Source organism: Brachyistius frenatus, unplaced genomic scaffold, assembly GCF_029030835.1.
Source record: "Brachyistius frenatus isolate BFR_SWC_R1_liver_20210118 unplaced genomic scaffold, ASM2903083v1 Contig_68, whole genome shotgun sequence".
Taxonomy (NCBI): Eukaryota; Metazoa; Chordata; class Actinopteri; family Embiotocidae; genus Brachyistius; species Brachyistius frenatus.
In genome coordinates this window covers 383,128-404,778 of record NW_027210667.1, presented here as the reverse complement: position 1 = coordinate 404,778, position 21,651 = coordinate 383,128, and the positions used below count along the sequence as shown (strand labels likewise).

Here is a 21,651-nt window from a genome sequence, read left to right as displayed (position 1 = left end):
AATGACTCTTGGGAAAAGTTCAGTTGATATCTTAAGTGGCCCATTTATTCTGTGAAAGGTTTTGGCAACTTCTTGCCGAGAAGCAACAAGCGTCTCAAGACCATTACGTAAGAAATAATAATATGTTTTCAGGGGATCTTGCAGTTTATGTAATTATCACCATTCAGCAAAGTTGTTGTCTTGAGGTTATTATCACAAGGAAGCAAAATTTAGAGGGTCACGTGCTCTTTGATTCCCAAAAGTCCACTTAATTTCCCCTAATCAGTCAAAAACACTGATCTCTAAGATCCCACTGAGACACATCCACTGATAGCAGAGTGATCAATTTGGTGAGCAAAGACGATCTGTATCTAATTTTTACATGAACGTCCACAAATTAACCGATTGGATGATATGACACTGAATATACTGGTGGATAGTGTCATTAATTGATCAGTAATACACAGCGCTGCATTAGATATACACAGATTGATATATCTACACTACACTGCGATGTCCAAAGCTTATTTTAGAACAGATGGTGGCGTCATAGTGCTGCAATATTCATCGCACATCTGACGTGCCTAAAAACTGCCATTGTACAGTCCAGACACAGACTGCATTTTATCATTTATACCCATCTGGCACAGCGCGGTGTCAGATCACTGTTTGCATACTGTGGGCCTTCATCTTAGTCCGAGTTTCAAGACTCACTTTCAAATTTTGTCAAATCCAACTGATGGCAAATTGTGGCTTAAAAGTCATGTAGAGTATATCAATTCTCAAATTTGTCCTAATGATAAACGGACATTAACTTCTTCAGGACACAGTTTACACTATTGTGCAAAAGCTTAAGGCACTTTATTTGTGTGACACTTATTTTCTGTCAAGAGAGCCTAAACTTCCACTGTGGTGGAAGCATCCAAATGCGTTTTGTGGTTAAAATGGGAAGCAGATGATCTGTTGTTTTGGGGTTTCTTTGAAGATGTACAGCTGTGAGCTTCAAAAGTGCAGACACGAACTGAAGCTCGTGTTAGTGCAGAGATAGCAGAGGTGTGTTGCTGTGATGGCATGTCAATACACACCAGCAAAATGACTAAACCAGAGCACTCTGTGTTCTGATATTACCTTACTGTTCAAACATCGATCGCTACGGTTACCCCCGAAATGGTTTTATTTGCACGTAATGTAACTTAAAACTTTAAGTTTTTTGTGAATTTCACTATTAAGAAATTGGAAAGAAAGGCTTCTTACAGTTTTTCTGATGTTAAGGTCAGTGGAGGTTCAACTGGGCATTATTTGTCACTTTAGTAGTTCGTACATTAAGCAATGAGTCAGTCACATAATGTTCCTTTTGGCAAAGAAGAACTCACAAATCATTATTTCCTCCTTCTTTTCCAGCAGCAGGTTACATTCTCAAATGTATTTTTAGTTTCTCCTATTTCCCTGGAAACAGAAAACATTTGACAGCGGCAAAAGCAGCATTTAAACCCAATCTTTCTACAGACTACGTTGAGTGCACTTACAGCTGACTTAATGTACATTCCAGCGAAGGAAAGGAGCAGAGTAGAGGATAACAGCTTTTGGAAATATTGGATTTCAAAAGGGATTTTTCAAAAATGCTCTCTTAGATTTAAAGACTCTTAGAACTAATGACCAAATGGATTTGGTTAGCTTTTTGATTTATTTTTTTTTTTTTTACAAAACAAATATCAGAATACATTTATGATTTAATCTATATTTATGAATTTATCAGTAAACCTATACATTAACTTTTTTGGTTATAACTTAATGGATGCAGCTTGTTTTCCAACGCTAAAGCAGATACTGCCGGCCTGAGGACCTTGGCATTATTTCATATTTGTGGTGTTCTCTTGTAGAGTGGACATGATAGAGGACTCCAGACCATCATCTCTCTCGCTCCTTTCTCAACCTCCATCCTCTCTGTCGGTCCAGTTGCGGGGGTGCTTATCTTCTCGTTCAGCCGTGAATATGCTACCCTGAAATTGGCTTGGGGAACAAGGCGCTAAAAATAGGGGGATTGGGTGACATCGATAATCTCTGCTAATGACACGTTAGCAGTAGCTTGCTCCACAAGAGAGTGGCAGCTTTATCATGTGCCGCTGTCTAAAGCTGACAGTGCCTGCCTCACCTGGGCTGCTGCTTTCTGCTGATGAGTGCCACCTGAAATTTGATGTGGGAATGTTCTCAGTCTGTTTGGAAATGTGTAGTCTGCTGATATAATGTGCCCCATTATAACACTCTAAATCCAAGATGAGAAAGGTAATGACTATTCATGAAGAACTACTTTATTAGCTTTTCTTTTCTCTCCCTTTTCCACCCTCCAGGCCTTTGTCAGTACCAAGCATGAAGAGGACAAGGTCATTGTGTTTGACAGGGCAAATGTGCTCTTTATCTTCAACTTCCACCCCACTCAGAGCTTCCAGGACTACAGGGTTGGTGTAGAAGTTCCAGGAAAGTATCCTTTTAGCCTTCATGCGTCACGTCACTACTCTCTTCTGTTTTTGTTTTAACATATTCAGACTGGGGCTTTCCTCTGTCATGCCGCAGTGCAAACTCGCAGTTCCTTTCATAGTAACGATGTCCTTGTTGGTTATTTCTTTTATACACTAGCATGGCTATTTTTTTTTTATCTTGACAAGAGGACTAACTATATTTCAACCAAGACAGTAAATGGGTTTTAGAGGGGAGACTGAAACCGTGCTCCCCACCACACTGTTGGTTCACAGAGATGAGGGCGAGTAAGATACAGTTCATCGACAAGTATGTGATTTTAATTGTCCTCAGTGGATAAATCTTAGCAACTCTGATTATGCTGTAAACTTGCCATTCTTCTCTTTCCAACAGAGGATCTGATAAAACCAACAACCGCATCCCCCATAGATCAGCTGTACTTGCTCACTTTACGGGGCTGCTGATGTAGATGTGGCTGGCAGTAATCTGTGTTTTCCTTATTGTCAACAAGCCCCATGAAATGAGCAATAACCAGCAATATGTTAGTAAGTCAGACTTAATTGTTACTGCTGGGTTTTAAAACGGGTCAAGGATTTAAGAAAAAATAAGCTAAAAATAAAGAAAGAATTCCCCCAGGACAGCTGGTGGAAACTAGTTTTTATCAACAGAGGAAAGTTGTCATGCAAATGAGTGCTTCAGAATGAGCCGCTGCCCTTTTGCCAGCTTCAAAGATGTCAACTACTGAGAAAAGTAACAATTTTATCACATCTCATGAAACATCTCCGCTGTCTGTATGAAGTCCTGTATGTGTCAGCAGATGTCCATTTTCCATGAAGCGCTGCGGTACATGACATGAACGCTGTGTGCTGCACTTAAGCTAACCCTCCGCTGATGTGCACACATTAGACATACATTTAAAACGGACTCTTCTACTTTCAAAAGCATCTACTCAACACGTTATACATGACTTTATCATGTGTCGTTGAGAAGTAGGTTTACATTTGGCTGCTTCATGTCACCTTCACTGTTGACTGTCGATATTAATCTGAAGGCTTGATATGGCTTATGGCTAAGTATATTTGTGCGGGCAGTGAGGATGCCGAACATCACACGTGACAGGATTCTGGGCTGAGAAGTGGATCAGAGGGCTAAACATTGTGTCAGACTTGTTAAAGGTAAATGTGGCTTGTGAAGGCCCTCAGATTTAATGAAGGTGCTTTTCTCTGAGGCTTGTACTTTTGTGATACAATTTCAGCAGTCGCTGTTCGGGGGAATATGAGTCAGTTGTTTATAGTGGTGCTGTTATGCTATTAGACAGAAATAATAGCAGAGCCCAGTGATTCAGAAAGCACTCTCTTTAGCAGCATTGGCTGTGAGGAATTTAATGAGTCCCACAGTTGTGATTACAGAAGAGCTTAATGATCAAGAATTTGAAGGGGGGGGGGGGGGACAGGAAGCTGACGGATTTGTATTTATTATAACGGACATCAATCCCTTATGGGGCTCGCTAGCTCACGCCAATAGTTTCCCGGATGGATAAAAAGCAGCGTTGCTGTTTCAGCCATGACTTGAATAATTTTACAGTGATTCAAAGTGCAGACCGAGTTTAGTAGTTTTCTGTGGATGCTTGCGGTTCAGATCACTACACATGAGCAATTTGGTTTCGGATTGTGATGATTCGATTTTGGCTTACAATGAGGGTATTACACAGGAGTTATTCCTTCGATTTCAACGTTTATTTATTTATTTATTTTCATTTAGATGGATAAGTGGGTGCCTCTGGCTTATTAATGAAATAATAAAACTCCATCAAAAATAATGAATTACAAATTAAAACAGTATCAGATGATTAGCTTATCAGATTATATTAACAAGCCAAATTATTTCAAGGGGAATTAAATTGTATTTTGCCTGATTATTACATTATTTTCAATTGTATCATATTGTTACATAGCTGTTTAGGTCATAATGTCACTGACAGGGTAGGATGGTAATTACTGTGGATGAAAAATCTTTTTAATATTGCAAGTGTTAACCAACGTGTTTTTAAATGTGAATACTGAAACAGCGGAGTAATGATTCAAAAACAAACAGAAGTAACTCCTAATCTTTTAATGTGATGCATTAATTGTGGAGCTTGTTTGATGTGCAATAATTGTGCATTTGACTCATGTCTTTGGCTTGAATCTTGGGCAAAGCACTAATAGCCTTGCTGCACAGTGTCTGTAACATCGTTTTTGAGGGTTTATTTTCATTTAGAGGGAACCGCATTTTTTCCTCCTTGGTGCTTCTTTTGATGTTTAAGGAGAGGCCTCAGACACTGGGTGGGTTGAGAGGAAAGGCAAATAAATGTGAGGGCAAAGCTCTGGCTGTCATTATACAGGGAGACAGTAAACACATAAAGGCAAATGTGCTGTGTGTGTGAGGAAGGTAAATGCACCGTGTGTATGAGGAGATGCAGATCCTCCGATGGGAATCTGTGCAGAGGATCCAATTAGGGAAGAAGACAGATGAAAGTGCCACTCAGAGGCAGAGGAGGTAAACAAGACAAGCTCAAAGAGTCCAAAAGTGCTTTTTCATTACATTCAGCTGTCATGTACTTTAACTTTTTTCTACCTGTGTGAGGGTCAGCGATGTCACGGTAGAACCCTACACCACTGCTATATCTAGAAATAATAGCTAGATGTGGCTGACCATACTGTGCACCACTGAAAAATGACCCAATACGGAGTGTAATTTCCTGTGGCAATGTGGCAAGCACCATATTATATCAGAGGGTGGTCCTCTCCTGCAAAATACACCATAATGTTACCTGTTGCTGGTCTCTGTCTCATGTTGGATGACTGCATGCTGTTTAGACGGATCTTCAGGGGGTTTCCCTTTCTTGTTCATTCTCCAATTATTATTATTTTAGCAATTAAGAAATAAGAACAAGGTTGCCAAGCCGCAGTACTATTTAAATATATGTCACCTCTGCACAACGCCTCAATGCCTCATTAAACATTGGGAAATAGTTGTCCTAACGGTGAAAGGAATCTACAGCTGCTACTGCACAGATGTGTTACATCTAAATAACTGCTGTGATTTTAGTCTCCTGGATATCATGTAAAATCAGATCCAAAAACAGATTCTGGAGTCTTTACTTCACCATAAATAGATAACAATTTAACTGCAGTATAGTCATCCCTCAGTGCGCTTCTTTAGTCGGATGTTCACTGACTGTTTGGCCTTCTCTTTTTCTGTTGCTTCTCATTGTCCTCTTTTGAATGTGTTTTTATTTTTCTGTCCATGAGAAACACAAGAGAAAGTAAAGCGAAGCATCTCTCCAAAAAAAAATGTTGCCTATTAAAATGCAGTCAACATCAGGTTTTTGACAGGCACTCAACCCATCAGTTATATTATTTTCTCTCTGCCTCATGGTGGACACGTTCTTCAGGCGGTGGTCTTTATCAGGCTGGTTAGAGGAGTTGAGATCAGACTTGGATCCTGTCATTAAGCTGTACCTGTCAGGGCAGATTGGTCTTTGATTTACACTGCGCCAATAGGTAGTTTTGAACGTGTCTGGTCATCATTCTCCTTTTCTGTCTGTGCTGCTCCTGGAATGCCATTTGAAAAAATTCAGCTACAGTAGTAATGACACTAACTATCTAGAATTTTAAAACTAAAATATGCACTGCTGTGCATAAGTGAAAATCATGTACTTTGATATTATCTATAATGTTCCAGATAACGTTTCTGAAAAAATAAAAAAAATATGCATCTACTTTTTGACACAACTCTCTGCAGAGTGATGATAAATCAAGATGGACTACATGTATGTTCTCTGCATTGTATTTCATCTGGTTGTAACTCTACCAGAAATCATCCACAGATATCCTCATCGGTTCAGAGGCTGAATCTGAGAGTCCAAGTTTGATCCTGTTGACAAATAAAGGAGCTGCTCCATTTGAAGCTTTAAAAAGAAATTTAAATCTTGGGTCTGATTTTTGTGGTCATGGACAGTCAGTCAGTTTGTAAACAAGCCAACAGTTTGGTCAAATTATCTACCACTTTATTTGTTGGTAAAAAAAATAAACCCAAGCTAATTTCACATCCCTCCACAGCTGTATAACATCTAGGATATTAGTATGCCCCAACCTGTCTCCAGTAGCAGTCAGACACACTATTAGGAATAAATAAATAAATAAATGAATCAGTAGTAGGAAATAATCTGCAGCTCAAAACACTTGAAGATAACAAATTATGCTTTGTTCCTGAACTGCAATGATTGAAAGTGTTCTCACATCATCTATTTGAAGTCTGGTTTTACCGTTCAGACAGTCAAATTTACAAAATATTCCTGGGACTCTTAGTCAGTCATCCAAAATCATCAATAAAATCCTCCTCCCAAAACTAACTGTGAAAAACAAATGGAATATTGACACAGAAGGTGATTGTTCCTCTAAGCACAGGGAGACTGCTTTGTGCAAACAGTCTTCCTGCGCCTGCTGAAAACCTGATGGTGACTGCATGGGGATGGAGCCTATCCCAGCTGACTTTGGGGAAAACTATGGCAAGTGCTGTTGCTCAAAGTTGATCAAAGAAGTCAGTCTATAAGCTGTCATACAAGTTTACAACTCATAGTTAGAATTATACCTTTTGATGTACCTGGTTGTTTGTTTAAAATATTTCTGATCATCTGACTGCTCATGTTTATAGTTGTCTGTTAATTTACTTTGTAGGTTCAATGCTACAGTAACAGATAGGAAAAAGGGAAACAATTATGACCTTGAGTCAATATTGCGGTAAACTGTTTCAATTTTAAGTACAACAATGCATAGCTGCTCAGCACTCTGGAACAACGTATTTTTAATACAAATGTTAAGCTGTCGAGGTTTATTTTGCATGCTGCCAAATGATCAATTCAAAGTAATCAAAGAATGCTAAGCATCATATAACAAGTATAAGAAAGGCCACTTTGCATCTCCTCCCAATTTAACTGCATGAAACAAAGTATAAAACAAGATTTTGCTCAAGGCAAACTTGAACTACTTTTGGTTGTCATGCTCTTTATAAGAACTGATGGGTTTCAAATAAAAATATTTTCATAATTTTTATTTTAAGTGAATATTATGTAAAGGTCACGCTTTGTATCAGTTTGACTTTCAGCTGCTGGTTGGCTCAAGCTGTCTCTTATTCCTTTGTGACAGAAACTGTTTCTCGCATTTCTTCCACTCTGATGTAACACAGGCCGTCTGAGCAGAAAGCAGGGTAAAGTTGACTCTGAAAAGGGTAGATACAGTATTTAGAATACTAACAAGGCCATGCTACATTCTTAAGACGTGCATACACAGCTCACTCAGCTCAGCTCGGCTTGTTTACCCTCGTCAGGGTACTATTACTTTCATAAAGCTTGGGGGGAAAAAACAACAAGCTGATGGAGCAGCTAAGTGGTGCCTTCGTCTGCAGCCGTGGTGATGGCAAGGTTGTTTTCAGGTCATCAATGTCTCTAATCATCAAGCTTCGGACTGTCTTCTTTCTGCTCATTGTGCAAAATGGATTATGTTCTTTAATCTCCCCAGTTATTCACATAGGCGGTATTGATTACAATACTTTACAGCCGAACTGCAAGCTATTATTGCAGTCACCTGTCGCGACTAACAAAGATGTAATTGCTGAAATCTTCCAACTACCAATTTGTGCTGGTTCTCACTTTCTTACAGATAAGTTTGCCAGAAAACTCTGAATTACTGTAAGTAGGCCTCATTTCCAGCACAGCCCGTGCCACAAACGTACCTACACAGTGTACATCCATCCAGGAAGGAGCACTGTAGTGTTATCCCAATTGGTCTAAAACATGTTATTGTTCACAAACATACTGCATGCATGGTAATAGTTCATTGATTTAAAGTTGTTTTTTTTAATCATTTGTATTAGATAAATTCAACATACATATCACACACAGGTACATCCCAGATTCTTAGAAGTTTTACAATACCTGAGAAAATAATTCTGACAGTAAAATGCGCTCGTCCTGTCAACAAACCACCATGGTGTCAGGTTGAGCCGAGGAGGTGTGGAGGAGGGGATCTTGCTTCTCAGCAGAAACAATGCACCGAGCAGAGCTACTTTTTAATCATCCCTATCAAAGCAGACAAGCAGCCAGCAAAAGCTGAATTTTCCCGGCTCTGGAGGCAGAGCGAGGCAGCGTTTGAGGATCACACTTAGACTCCAGAGTGTCGCCTGTGGGAAATAAGGTGATTATTCAGCAAGCCAATTAGAGGGCTGTTTGCATGTTTGCCCTTCTCCACTGCTGTTTGTTACAGTACCACTGCTTATAGACACCAACCCTGACAGACAGGATTAAATGATGTGATGTTTATGGGTATTTATATTAAACATGGACATCACAGTACACATGATGGCTACCAAGAATTTCTGAATGCCATGAGCAAGGCGAAGTTTACTTGTTGAGAGGTTTGCAGATAAGAAATATATATATATATATTTATGTAAATACTTGTTAAAGTGCAAATTCTTGCATTTCAAATGCTGATTTTAAAATGTCTTGAATATTTTTCTTGACATAAATAACAGCCCAGTAACAGATTCTAATGGTTTTTTTTTTGTCAAGCAACAAGATCGATACAAATGTCAAGTAGTTTAAGAAAGCAAGAAAGGCTTTTCTGAAGTTATTTCTGCAGAAAGACTTTGGGAGTTCTTTCCCAACAATTTAGATGTCACAGACAACATTATACATTTCCTCCAGGTGAGGTGCACACTTCATTATGTAATAGATTCGATCATGCACTTTCATAAGAAGGTGAATATATGCTGAAGCCCTCAGTGGAGCATACAGTATGGCATGAATTACATATTATATTCACGCTTTCCATCTCGTATGTCATAAGAACCTTATTATATGATGCCATTAGCCAACTCTATAGTGTCTGAGCATCATTGATTAAAAGCAAGAGAGATTGTGAAAAAAGAATCCGGGGAAAAAAAGGGACACTAAGGGGGGTTGTCTTACTCACCCTCATCCACACACAGCTACATACATAGTACATACAGCTTTTCTATACATGATCAAAGGCTTTTACAGTTTTTATTGACTACTTAACAGTGTAGCAAAGAAGCAAAACCCCCAACCCTCTTAGACACATTTAGTTTTCTAACTGGGATTACAATGGACTTTTTTTTTTCAACTGATTCATTCTCAATGTCAAAGAAATAAAAATAAAAAAAACATTCATTAAATATACACATTATATTCCTAATACAGTTTAAAATGGTGTTTCTATGGAGATGATGGGACTAATTGTGGTGTCCAGATGTGCAAAGCTGACACTGTTTGTTCATCAGTATCACAGAGTTGCCTTCTGGTACCTCTGCTAAACACTAACTTGAAAGGGATGAATGTCTGGGCAGTCATTTACTCCATATGTTGTTTTATACTTTCTCTATATTTAACAAGACAATGTTTTCTCTCATCACTTTTTAAAACTACAAAACATGAAAAAGTCCAAGAGGAGGAAAGAATAATCTTGCAGCCCTCCTGCGTTTATCTGTTGGGACTCATTTGGATCACGTTTTTGATCATTTTAAGTCATTATTTATGCAGTGAATTAGATAAATTAGTCAGGAGGGCTTGATGGTTGAGCCATTGCTGAATCACTTTTCTGTTCATGTTAGTTTCAGACACCATTCTCTTTGTCTGTTAGGGCTCCTCGTTGTCACTGCAGTGCTGCGAGGAGGAGCTGGAAGCTGATGGATGTGAGAATAAAGCAGCTGAGCACTACTTTACCAGGTCTGCACACTAAAAGCACCGGTGATAAAACCTCCTCTTGTGCTTTTTATGTCTTCAATCTCATAAGCTAGTTTCCCACTGCTATTGCACCTTAACCTGAATCCTTCTCAGATACAAAATCAAGCTGGATTCAGATGAGGTTCAGTATGGAGGTCACGGACGGCTGGACCACAGCACAGAGTTCTTCACAGAGGCCCAACCCTACAACGGCCGCTCCAACTTCATCCAGGTAAATATTTTCAGCATCACGTTTGACTCATCAAAGGTCATATTTTGTCGAATGTCATTGCGCCCTAGATTTGGAGCATACTTCAGTTGCGAGTCCAGGGCTGTTGTAGTCGAGTTCAGTCTCGAGACCACTTTTCTAATAAACATATGCTGTATCACCAGCCCATTACGCATTCTAATTCTAACGTGTTTTGGAGGTTGTTGTACATTCACACTGAAAAAGTGACATAATTAAGCATACTCCAAAATGTCAGCATGCATACTAAATGACTTGAGCGTGCAGTTGATGGACACTATTGTCTCCAAATGCACTGCACATATGGTGGCTAATGGAGGAGTTGCTCACAGCTGTAAAACATCAAAAGGAGACGTGGGTGGTGATGAGACAGCTCCAGAAATAACTTAGTAAAAACTGAGGATTAACATTTTTCTTTCTCTTCTTTTTTTTTTCCAAAAATATATTTTGCCCATAGCATTACAAGTCCCTCGTCAAACATAATTTCCCATTGGTACAAAACTATATATATAAATATCTAAATGTAATTTTCATGTGTACTAAATTAATTTGAAAAAAAACTATATTATTGTAAAAGTATGGTATGTACCTGCTGTGTAGATTTAGGAAATACCTTTGGTCTCATAGACTTTTTCAAATTCACATATTTTAACTACTTGCTATATGTAGCTAAAAATGATTCCATTCTGTTTAGGCGTGTCGGTGACGTCATGATCCAGGTGTTGCCCTTTCTGACATGAGATCATTAGACTTGATCGAACACAAAGGTGTAGTCATGTCAGTATAAACAGTGCTTCACATGTGAATGTTGCTGCAAAGAACCTGCAGCGCAGAAGATGTATCTAGTCACCACAGTTTCAGGGTGGACACCCCCAGATTAGTGTTACCCATGCAGAGTCCAACCAAATGAGAAATGTGCTCATAATCTCCCCCTTCTGTTCCGTTGTAATGGTATCAATCCTACAACCTGCACTGTATATCTTTCAGATGCGTAGCGATTATTTCTGAGGGTGCACACAAACCACCCTCCAAAGAAGTGCAGGAAATGCATGGTAGTGATGACGAGCCTGCAAAGTCATTGTTGAAAAAACTAGTACATTACCTTAAATTGCACACGGATTTGTCATTGTGGGGAATATAATACTGGTGTAATATGATGACAGAGTGTCTTCTGTGAGTGGTTTAATCTCATACCTCAGGGAGTCAGGTCTCAGCTACTGGTTTATGGTGACTGGAAGAAAACAAGTTCACATTATTTGATTTTCTTTGCTGCACAGTTTACATGTGTTTCTCAAACATATGCAGCTGATGTTCACAACCAGGTGGATATTAATAGTTTTGCAGGGGTGTTGTTTTGTTTTTTCACAAGAACATTTAGTAACTGCTCACAGCAGATAGAAAATCTGATGAAATGGCTGTCTGTGTATTAATGTTTCATCCTTTTTATGTTCCATGTTTGATTTCATAAATCAGTTTAATTAGCCTGAAATGGAGTTTGTACTGAGAGGATCTTTTAAAGCCCTTCTAATGAGGTTTAACTATGTTGGCATGAAAGAGGGCTTCTTGTTCTGGCAGGATGTCATCGTCTCCCTGGTCTGGGACTCTCAGTTTAACCACAGCACTCTAATTTAGTATCTTCTCTGTTAATGTGATTACTTTTTCGTACAAAATCAAGAAAATGATCAAATATATCTACGAGATATCCATTGTTTGTGGTCTCCACAGCATTTGGCTTTGTCTGTGTACATCATATTTGGCTTCTGTGCGTTTGCTCATGCTGACAGTTATCCTGGAGTCATTGAGCGCTTCTCATATCTACAGCTCTCTTTTCCCCTGCAAACAATGTGCATTATTCATGGCGTAAGAACTTACCTTTTCATGTGCTCGCCTCTTAAGCTTTCACGGCGTCGTGGAGGGGAGAAAAATATCTGGGAGAATGAACCACTGGGCCTCCATCATGAGGACTGCTTAGGGCTAATAGCATGAAATAGGTCTGTCCTTGAAATATAGAAAGAAACACTGATATGCATTTTAAGCAGAGTGCTTCAGGATTTTTTCCATGTTTCCCTCTTTTTTCCTCCTGAAGTAAATTTTTACTTGATTAAAATGCTGAAAGCCAATAAGGTGTTTATGAATAATGTCAGGGATGAATTAGTGAGGATTACCACATAAATAAGCACACACGGCCAATTGCATGTATAAGATCTTATGTTAATGAATCAAATTAATGCATGAGGACAGTGATATCTGTGAAGTGGTCTGCACAGTCATCTTCTTCTGTGGTATTTCAGTTTGTTTAGTAAATGAATAAACATCTCCAGGCAGCAGGAAGCTGTTTCAGTTGATACCTGATTTGACACATAACCTGATGAGGTGTTTGTTTTTCTGAACTTAACTTGAACCTCCAAAGATCAATACTGAAAGTGTTGTAGTTAATGGATAGCGGTTATTACTTTATATTAGGATTTGGATGGAGCACTTTAATGCATCAAAAAATGTGTTTGGCAAAGCTCACAGTGCTATTAAGAGCATCAATTCAGCGTTATTTAATATTCCGTCGACCCCTGTTAAACAGCCTCTTTTTCTTTCATGCAGACCGTGATCCCCCATCGTATTAGCTGAGGTTTCATCAGTTAAGGACACAAATTCCACAATCTCTTAAATCTTTTCCAACTCTTATTAATTCAAACAGCACTGCTTCACCCACGTCCCTCTTGGCCAAAATGTGAGGTTTACTTAACAAGTCATCCGCTAGTTTTGGCACCAGCGTGGATTAATGGGGACTGAAAGGAAGTGAGAGGAGTGGAGCTGAAAGTGAAGGAGGAGGGAGGCAAGTGGAGACTATTCTGCTCTTTTCCTGTAACTCCTATATCGGCTCCCTATTATAGATTGCACATTAACACTTTAGTGTTGCATAAAGGTGCTCCTCCTCCTCCTCCTTCTCCTCCTCTTCCTCCTCCCACCTACCTGGTTCTGACAAGAATAATCAGAGAAGAGACTGTGTGGGCTGCAAAAGGTGCCCACACCATCCATATTTTATTTAACAACTTTTGCCTTCAAAGTTTGCGTAAACTTCCTCTCTCCTGTCTCTTTAATGGGTCTGTCAAATCACCCGCTTCCTCGTTACTGAGTGATAATAAACTCTCATATCCTGCAAGAATGCATTTACACCGCAGACTGAGAATGGACGTAATTGGATGTTGAGACCGTCTTGTGGCTGGATGAGCTGTGATGCACATCACACAATCATAACACCTTGTGTTTTACAAATCTGCTCCTGAACTAATGTCCTAAGCATCTTGACATTTCTTCAGCCCTCACAGTCGTGTCCTTTTCTACATAAAAAAAAAAAAAAAGAAAAGTGGAGAAGATAAAAGCACTTTTACCTCATCAAAACAAACAAACAAAAAATATGAAGAACCTAGGACCTGTTCGATTTGACACCGATGGGGTAAATTAAAAACACACACCATCAGTTTAGAAGTGACAGAAAACAGTGGAACTCCTGTACGCTCATTTAAAGCCCAGAGAAGTCTGGTCAGAAGTGGTTTCTATGGTCGACTTGCAGCCAAAGTGCCACCCCTCAACTCACTTGTGCACAAAGAAAGAAAAAGGCAGTTTGTTTACATAAGAGCTCGAAAGCGAAGAAATAGCGCGTCCAGGCAACAGTGAGGCAGTGGAGATCCTCACCAGGTTTTGGGCTGCATTTTGGCAGTATTTGAATTGGTCAGAATTAGTCATCTCCACACAACTGAGAAACACAGTTGGGTACTTATCCATCGCACGGTACCATTAAGGAGGAATCTGATTGGCTTTAAATTCATTCTGCAGGACAACAATGACGAACAAAGTCATAAAGAACTATCTTCAGTGACTAGGATGTCAAGGTGTCCTGCCCGCTCACAATTCCGATCCCAGCATAATGAAGGCAGTCTCAGATTGGGAGAACATGAAGAGGCAGAAGCATCTGACAGAAGATCTGCGGCTTAAAGAACAACCTACTTCTCGTGTACCTTAAAAAACTTTGCACAATTGTAGCCTACTAAAAAGAAATGCTGATGTTTTAAAGGTGCAGGAAGCTCACACCAAATGAATAATTTATTTTTTTTGAGTTTGTTTACGACTCTTTGTTTGAATGTAATTGATAAATAAATACTCTGCATCATACTATTTTTAGAAATATCACTTTATAAGATGTTTTTACAAGTGCCTCTGACTTTTGCACAGTACTGTATAATAGAGCATAAAATTCACATTTATTATCTAATGTAAAACAATTATCGCTTTTTTTAAGTGGCATATTTTATAAGTAATTGGAGAATCAACACTCCATAAAAGTTCATGTTTGAACAGCTTGCCATGAAGATGAACAGAAGAACGATGATAAGTCACTGTTCTCTCTAAATGGATAAAAATGTTACTGCTTCCTTCATCTGAGTGAACTGACAACTTCATGTACTCAGAATGTCCTGAGAATCTCGTACATCAGGAAGAAGGTCTACGATGACAATTTATTCATTTAGCAGGATAAAAACTTAAATAGTCAAAGACTAAAATTCCCTTGTTGAGCAAATTGTATTTATTTTAGCTCACCCTCCACTGGTACATGTCATAGTTTTGTTTGAGTTATAACGTCAAAAGATGTAATGCTAAGAAATGCTGATGAATAATTAGCCGCTTCAAAACCTTTTGATAAACTTTGCATGCATCAAAGGGGTTGTCTCCTTTGACAGGTTCACAAAAAGAAATTAAGCTGAAGTGCGTAAAAAAAGAAACGTGAGAGAAACGTAGCAGGCTTGTGGCAAATGATCAAAAGACGTACATTTCCATCAATGAGATCTAAGGCTTGATGTTGATGAGGAAGTAAGAACTAGGCTAACCGAGTAAAAGTGTGACAGAATGTAGAGGACCTGCTTCACACTCTTACATACCCATACGAAACATCTGCACATACTGTATACGAAACTAGAACATCCTCACACATAGCAGCGTACGATATGAAGCCAGCATTACATTGTAATTGTGAATATACATCTGCAGCATGTAAGTCAGATAATTTATTATTTCATTTTTTTTGTAAAACCACAATTTCATTTTTTTTTACAATTTGTGTAGTGTAAGTCCTCCAGTAAACCTAAAAATGACATTTGTGCTCAGAATAGTCAGAAAAGGTCTAATTCTGTACGCCGTTCTTTTTTTAACGACGTTTTTCAGTTTTAATGAAGCTTAATATTCAAGTTTTTTATATTAGTCTTATCTTGTTAAATACTAATAATAAGCTTAAAAAGAAATAAAGTCCTGATTTGTGAAGTACTGGTATCTATACAGCAGACCTTGATGCTGTTTAGTATTGTGCTCATGTTTTGCAGTGAGAATAACGGGCTATAAAAAAGAAACCTAAGTTGTAAACAGAAACAGATACAATCCCTTAATAAATTCTTAAAGCTCAGTTAGCCATCCAGGTCAGGTTTGTTTTGTTACCCGGCCAGAGCTTTGGTCTTTGCCTTAAGTACAACCTACATGTACACAAGTGTTTACAGGGAGTTGATACTTGTTAAGTGTGTAATGGAGCCAAACAGAGACATGTCTGGAGAGTTAAAGTGCATGGATAGTCAGGCAGTGCTCTCGCCAGCAGCCGGGGTCTGGAGACAGACTGGATGATATATTCCTGCGAATCACCTCATGAATCCTTTATCAGTGTGTTTGAACATTGATCAGATTGAGTATTAGCCCAAAGGCTGGACTCTGCTCTTCAAGCGAGTGCAAAATCCGAATTCTCATATGTGAGCGCGAAACGAGGCGATACAAGAACATCCCCGAGACAAGGGAAGTTTAAAAAAAAAAAAGGATAAACAGCATTGGCTAACTTTCTGCTAATACGCAACTTCACAAACAAACAAAAAAGATTTGCTTCCGTCTCACCTCGTTTTGCAACTAAAATAAATTGGCTAATTTGGCTAATTTTACAACAGCCAATATACCGACTACACCGTGCACATGGATACCAAAAGCGGCTTGCGAGATGCATCTTTGCATAATGCAGTCGGGTTATTGTCAGTTCAGTAGCAGAAAATGTCTTTGGCAGTGATATTAGATTATTTAATGAGCCAAGCAACGGGCAATACTTTTTCATAGGTGAGATATTATCTTTTAACAGTTTACGGTTCTGTATTTGTTGAACATGATGCATCAGAGTGAGCAATCCTTTTTTTTTAAGGTAACATGAATAAATGAAAGTCACTGTATACACTAGGTTAAGCAGTCAGGTAGAAAAATAAGGTAGGTGATTTTTGGTTACGGATAGACCTTTCCGATACCAATCCGGTGGCCGCATTGACACATTGCTGCAATGGACACGGCTTTACAAATGAAGTTCATTTTAGTTTGGCCAGGCTCAATCTTGGATGACCCCGCCCTAAATCAGGCCGAGGAGTGCGATACACCTGACTCTCCACTAGACGGGTCCGTGTCACGTTTTGCCTCGCTTGGAAGTGAAAAGTACAGGCGTGTGTGACGGGGATCGAACCAGGTGGTCGTGTGATGAATACAGAGAGTGATAAAGTGCGAGTTGGGAAGTGGTTGGATGGAACAAGCACGAGACTTCAACAGCACGACCTCTGTTTGAGTCCGTGAGAAAGCTAAAGTCACTGTGGATTTCTTTAGGTATGTTTGGTGAGTTCCATACATAATGTGACGTCGTTAACTTATGTAATGTTTATTAAGTAACGTACTGTACATGACGTACCCAATGTTACTAGTATAAAATTCATTATTAACCCATACTATGATCTTTTTCTAACCCAAACCACCTTTTTTCTTTTGGTGTTTCAACCTAACCAAATTGTGAAATGTAACATTTCACCCAAACCGTAATCTTTTCATTAACTTAACCACATGGTTTTTGGTACTTTAACCTAAGACCCTTTACATTTCGAGACACTATTGTCCAGAGACTTAAAGGATGTCATACATGCTTTGGTGTCATGTGGGGTTTCTCTCGCCTTGTGTCTGATTAGCAAATTTCTGGCTAAAATATGTATAAAGGGAAATATTTGATGCCTTTTTAATTGTGTCGAGTCTGCAATATGAGCGATAATGTATGACAGGTCATTTATTCAATTCAATTCAATTCAATTCAACTTTATTTATATAGCGCCAAGTCACAACATAGGTTATTTCATGGCACGTAACACATTAACGTCCTTGCAGCAAGACGTTACAATATAATACAGCATGTCAAGTACGTATGTGCTCGATGTTAATTAGACTGTCCACCTCTAATTGCTGTGTCAACACTTGGGAGTATTTGATGCTTTTTGTTCACAGATTCATTTGGAATTTGTCACTATTGCTATCCATTTGGTGGAAATAAAAGCTGTTGACATATTCCAGGTTAGGCACAGTGGTAGCTTTTGTCTAAACAGGTGCAGTGATTCACTCTGCCTTCCCTTCTCTCTGCGGTGCTTCTGCATGGAGACTCTCCCACTGTGACTGTTTAATTAGTCACCAATGTCTGTGTCAGTGTTTCAGCGCTGGGCTGCTTGACTCCCTCGGTGACAAACTGTTGCCAAAGAAACACATCCACAGCGGGCTCAGATCCACTGATGCCGAGGGGCGGCTTGAAGAGTTCAGGGGGTGATTGAATTGTTTACAGCTCTGCTTGCTTTTTTAGTGTTCTGTTGGGAAATATAGCATAATTTATGTCTGCTTGACTTTTCCGTTGGCATAAATCTGAAATGACTAATGGTGCACAGTGGCTTCTTGCCTCCAAATGACACTACGAATATCAAAAGGATGGATCAAAGACTTTATTAGCGACACCATTCCAAGCTAACACCTTCGCAAAGATTCATTTATACTGTACAGATATTAGGAACCTGACATTTACAGACTCTGTTCTTTCTGGTTTTTGTTGTTGTTTTGTGTGTGCTTTTTTTTATTATTATTATTTTATTTTGCTGATATGTTTTTTTCTTCAGTCCACTGATCTTGGAAATTCTTTTTAGATCAGTTTACACTCATTGGCAGATTGTATCTTCACAGAATCCCAAATTTACGGTAGATACACAGCCGATATTTAAAGATGATCAATCACACAGTTATTGCAGTGATTGGAGAGTTCAGAAATTAAAATTAGGGGGAAGGGTGGTTGCTCCCACTTCAGGCAAGATTACTCATTTGGGGATCGTTCACTTGAATGCACAAGCTTTGAATCGAGCACAATGTTAATATTATGAATTTTAGACAGATTAAGTCACTGATTAGGACATTTCTGGGACCCACTACACCAGGAATCATATTCTCCATAGCTTCAAGCTCGAGATGCAGTGCCTCCGCACCAGTTCACAGTCACAAGTTTGTGCCGTTAAAGACACCTCTCCTCGATGCAGATATGCTGACTCCAGTGCCACCCAGAGGCCTCAATCTGGCTGCAACTCTTTCACAGTTTGAATATACCTCTCTAACCTTGACAGTTTTCTTCGATCAAGACTGTGGTATTTGTCTCCTCTCAAGAGTTATTTTTCTGCTCAGATGTGAATATCTCTTAAAATGCACCTCCTATCTTCTCCTTCCCTGCCTTTGTTCTCCTTCCCCTTCACCTCTTTATTTAGCCATCATGTCGACCTTGATTGTGCGACGCGACCATGCCCGATCATTAAGGCGCCACCAAGTACCTGCATGTGTCACTTCCATAAAAGGAGACTCGGGTATCTCCAAAATGAGTGATCTTGTTAACATCATTAATCTTGAATCGTCATCTCACTTTTCTCCCTGATTTCTTCCCTCCCTTTGTCTCTCTTTTCTTTCTCTCTCAGGTCTACATCCCCTGCAGAACAGCTATTGTCCTGGCCAACGAGGAGACAGATTACTGTTATTAGAGGATGATTGTCTCCACAGAGACCAGGATTGAGAATGGATTCCAAACTCAAACTGAGTGTTAACAATCACCTTCATCTCCAAGTGCCAACTTGCACACCACAACAACCCACCTTTTGTGTTCCAGTCATTTTCTAAATGATAAAAAATTTTAAAAAATAAATAAAAAGCACTGTAAGCTCGTGAGCTTTCAAATACCATCTGCAGTGTAACCCCATTTACTACGGATTGGTCCTTTTGGGAAGTGTCCAACCTAGCCAGTAGCTAGATGCTAAAACTCAAAACCCTGCCGAGCCCATCCACCACTAGCCAGCAGCCATTTATAGGCTCTGTTGCATTTGGCATGTCACCTGAAATACATGACCGGCGACTGTGGCAGAGGGAAGCAATACAGCCAGCATTCATGAATTCAAAAATAATAAAAGCTCAAAGAAAATGAGAAGATTTGCAAATGTTAGGTATGTTGAAACACAGTTAACTTTGTTTAATTATTCTATATTTAAATAGGCACAATGAATATAGTGTTTACACGATTTACAGTATTACCAGCACTTGAAAAGCAAAACGTTCAGCTAATTAATCACTGGTGATCTGTTATTGTTAATTTGCATTGTGGAACGTCACAGGTATAAAAAAAATATAGTGTAATTTGCACAGAATAATAAACTGCTTTGAATAATTACACTTTTAATGAGTGTCTAAAACTGTTTTGTGTAATGTTTGAATTTATGCAGCTACAGGGAGCATTTTTGGAGTAATTTATGGCGCAGTTATTAAGCCAGTAATTTGCAGTTAAAGCAGTGATAAAATGACCTCATTTGAATTGTTCAGTGTGTTTCATAATACACAGGCAACATTTTAGCTGAATTATCCTATTCTCCCCACTTTGTATAATGCAATGCATAGTATTCTCCAGCAGTACATCGTACTAAAGGAGTTTATGTTGTGCATTCTGCGTGTGAAGCTCTTCAAACTAAATTCTACTACAATCAAGTTGTTATGAATAATTAACACATCCTTTTGTGTGGTACAAGACAGCGTTACAGGTATGACTCACTCACTTGACTACTGTGAGGTACTGTGATTTATGTGCACGGTGTTCATTAGGTAGTGTCGCATTCCCCTGGGATTATTCCAGAAAAACACAGAAACGGCCCAGATTCACATGTGCCTCTTCCAATTAGTTTTGACTTTCATGACTTTTGTCTCAACATACTTGATGATTGAACATCTCAACGAGCAGTTGCAGTGCTCATCCTTGTGCTCCCCATAGCCGTTATGTGAGAATGTTATTGATTAACTAAAATTTGTACAAACTGAGAAACATCACTGATGATAGGCTGCTGCTGAACTCACTGATTCGCAAAATGTCATAAAATATTATGTTTGTAAATGACTGTGATAATTGGTCTCTTTCCAGCCTTTTATGTTCTCTTGGTTTTCATCCTTCTTCTAAAAGTCCCCTGTTTTCATATGAATGGATGTCTCTTGGAAAAGTTTCAGCATTCTCTGCACGTTTAATCTAAGCAGTGCTGATAGAAGTGAAACAAGAGCTGATTTTGGGCATTTTAGATAAAAGCAAATTCCTTGATTTATTGCCATGGATATTATAATGCTGTGATCCACACCTACTGCATTAGTGCAGATTCTCAGTCATTTAAGCCATGTATTGTACCATGTGGCAGGTTTTGATCTGCCTCCCCTGCAGCTGAAGGAAACACATTCATATTCACGACCATCCTTCTGTGTTTAGCCACAAGTAGCATGAACATGTCATCTCTTTTTGTGTAGCACCAAAGCATTGAAAAAATGTCTTTCTCTACCTTTCGACAAGCAGAGAGGATCACTCTGCATATATTTTAAGCAATGAGGTTGTGAGACTGAATTGGAGTGTTTAATCATCCCTCATCTGACCCAATGTCATTGTCATTTTACCGCTGCCAAAATGAATCATCTGCATTTGTTCTCAAAAGTAAAATTGATGTCTGATACACTGTTACTGTTTCAGCATATTTCTTTCATTACTGCTAATGATAATAAATCAGGGTCACAAGCCACCAGAATGTGGATGAACTGAATGTGCTCTCTGACTACTGATTCTGTCCTGCTGCACACTTGAGAAAAAGTAGGAGCTCCAGTATCCTCCACAGTATAATGTGATGGTACTCTCTCACTAAGTTCTTGATACAAAAACAGCCTTTTGTTCCTGACAGTCTCAGTGTCTTCACTGGAATGTTAAATGTCATTTTATATTGTCTAATTTCTCCAATCAAATTCATTAAAGAAG

The 21,651-nt window shown here is 39.0% G+C and overlaps 1 protein-coding gene across 1 annotated transcript in view; it reads left to right on the top strand.

Moving 5' to 3' along the window:
• The window catches only part of gbe1b (glucan (1,4-alpha-), branching enzyme 1b), a 73,214-nt gene extending 51,772 nt beyond the window's left edge, over positions 1–21,442 (top strand). Inside the window, exons 14-16 of the mRNA XM_069707374.1 lie at positions 2,328–2,458; positions 10,355–10,472; positions 19,304–21,442. Coding sequence (XP_069563475.1) covers positions 2,328–2,458; positions 10,355–10,472; positions 19,304–19,366 — 312 coding nt within the window. The 3' untranslated portion in view covers positions 19,367–21,442. The remainder of the gene's footprint in view (positions 1–2,327; positions 2,459–10,354; positions 10,473–19,303) is intronic.
• The last annotated feature ends 209 nt before the right edge of the window (positions 21,443–21,651 follow it).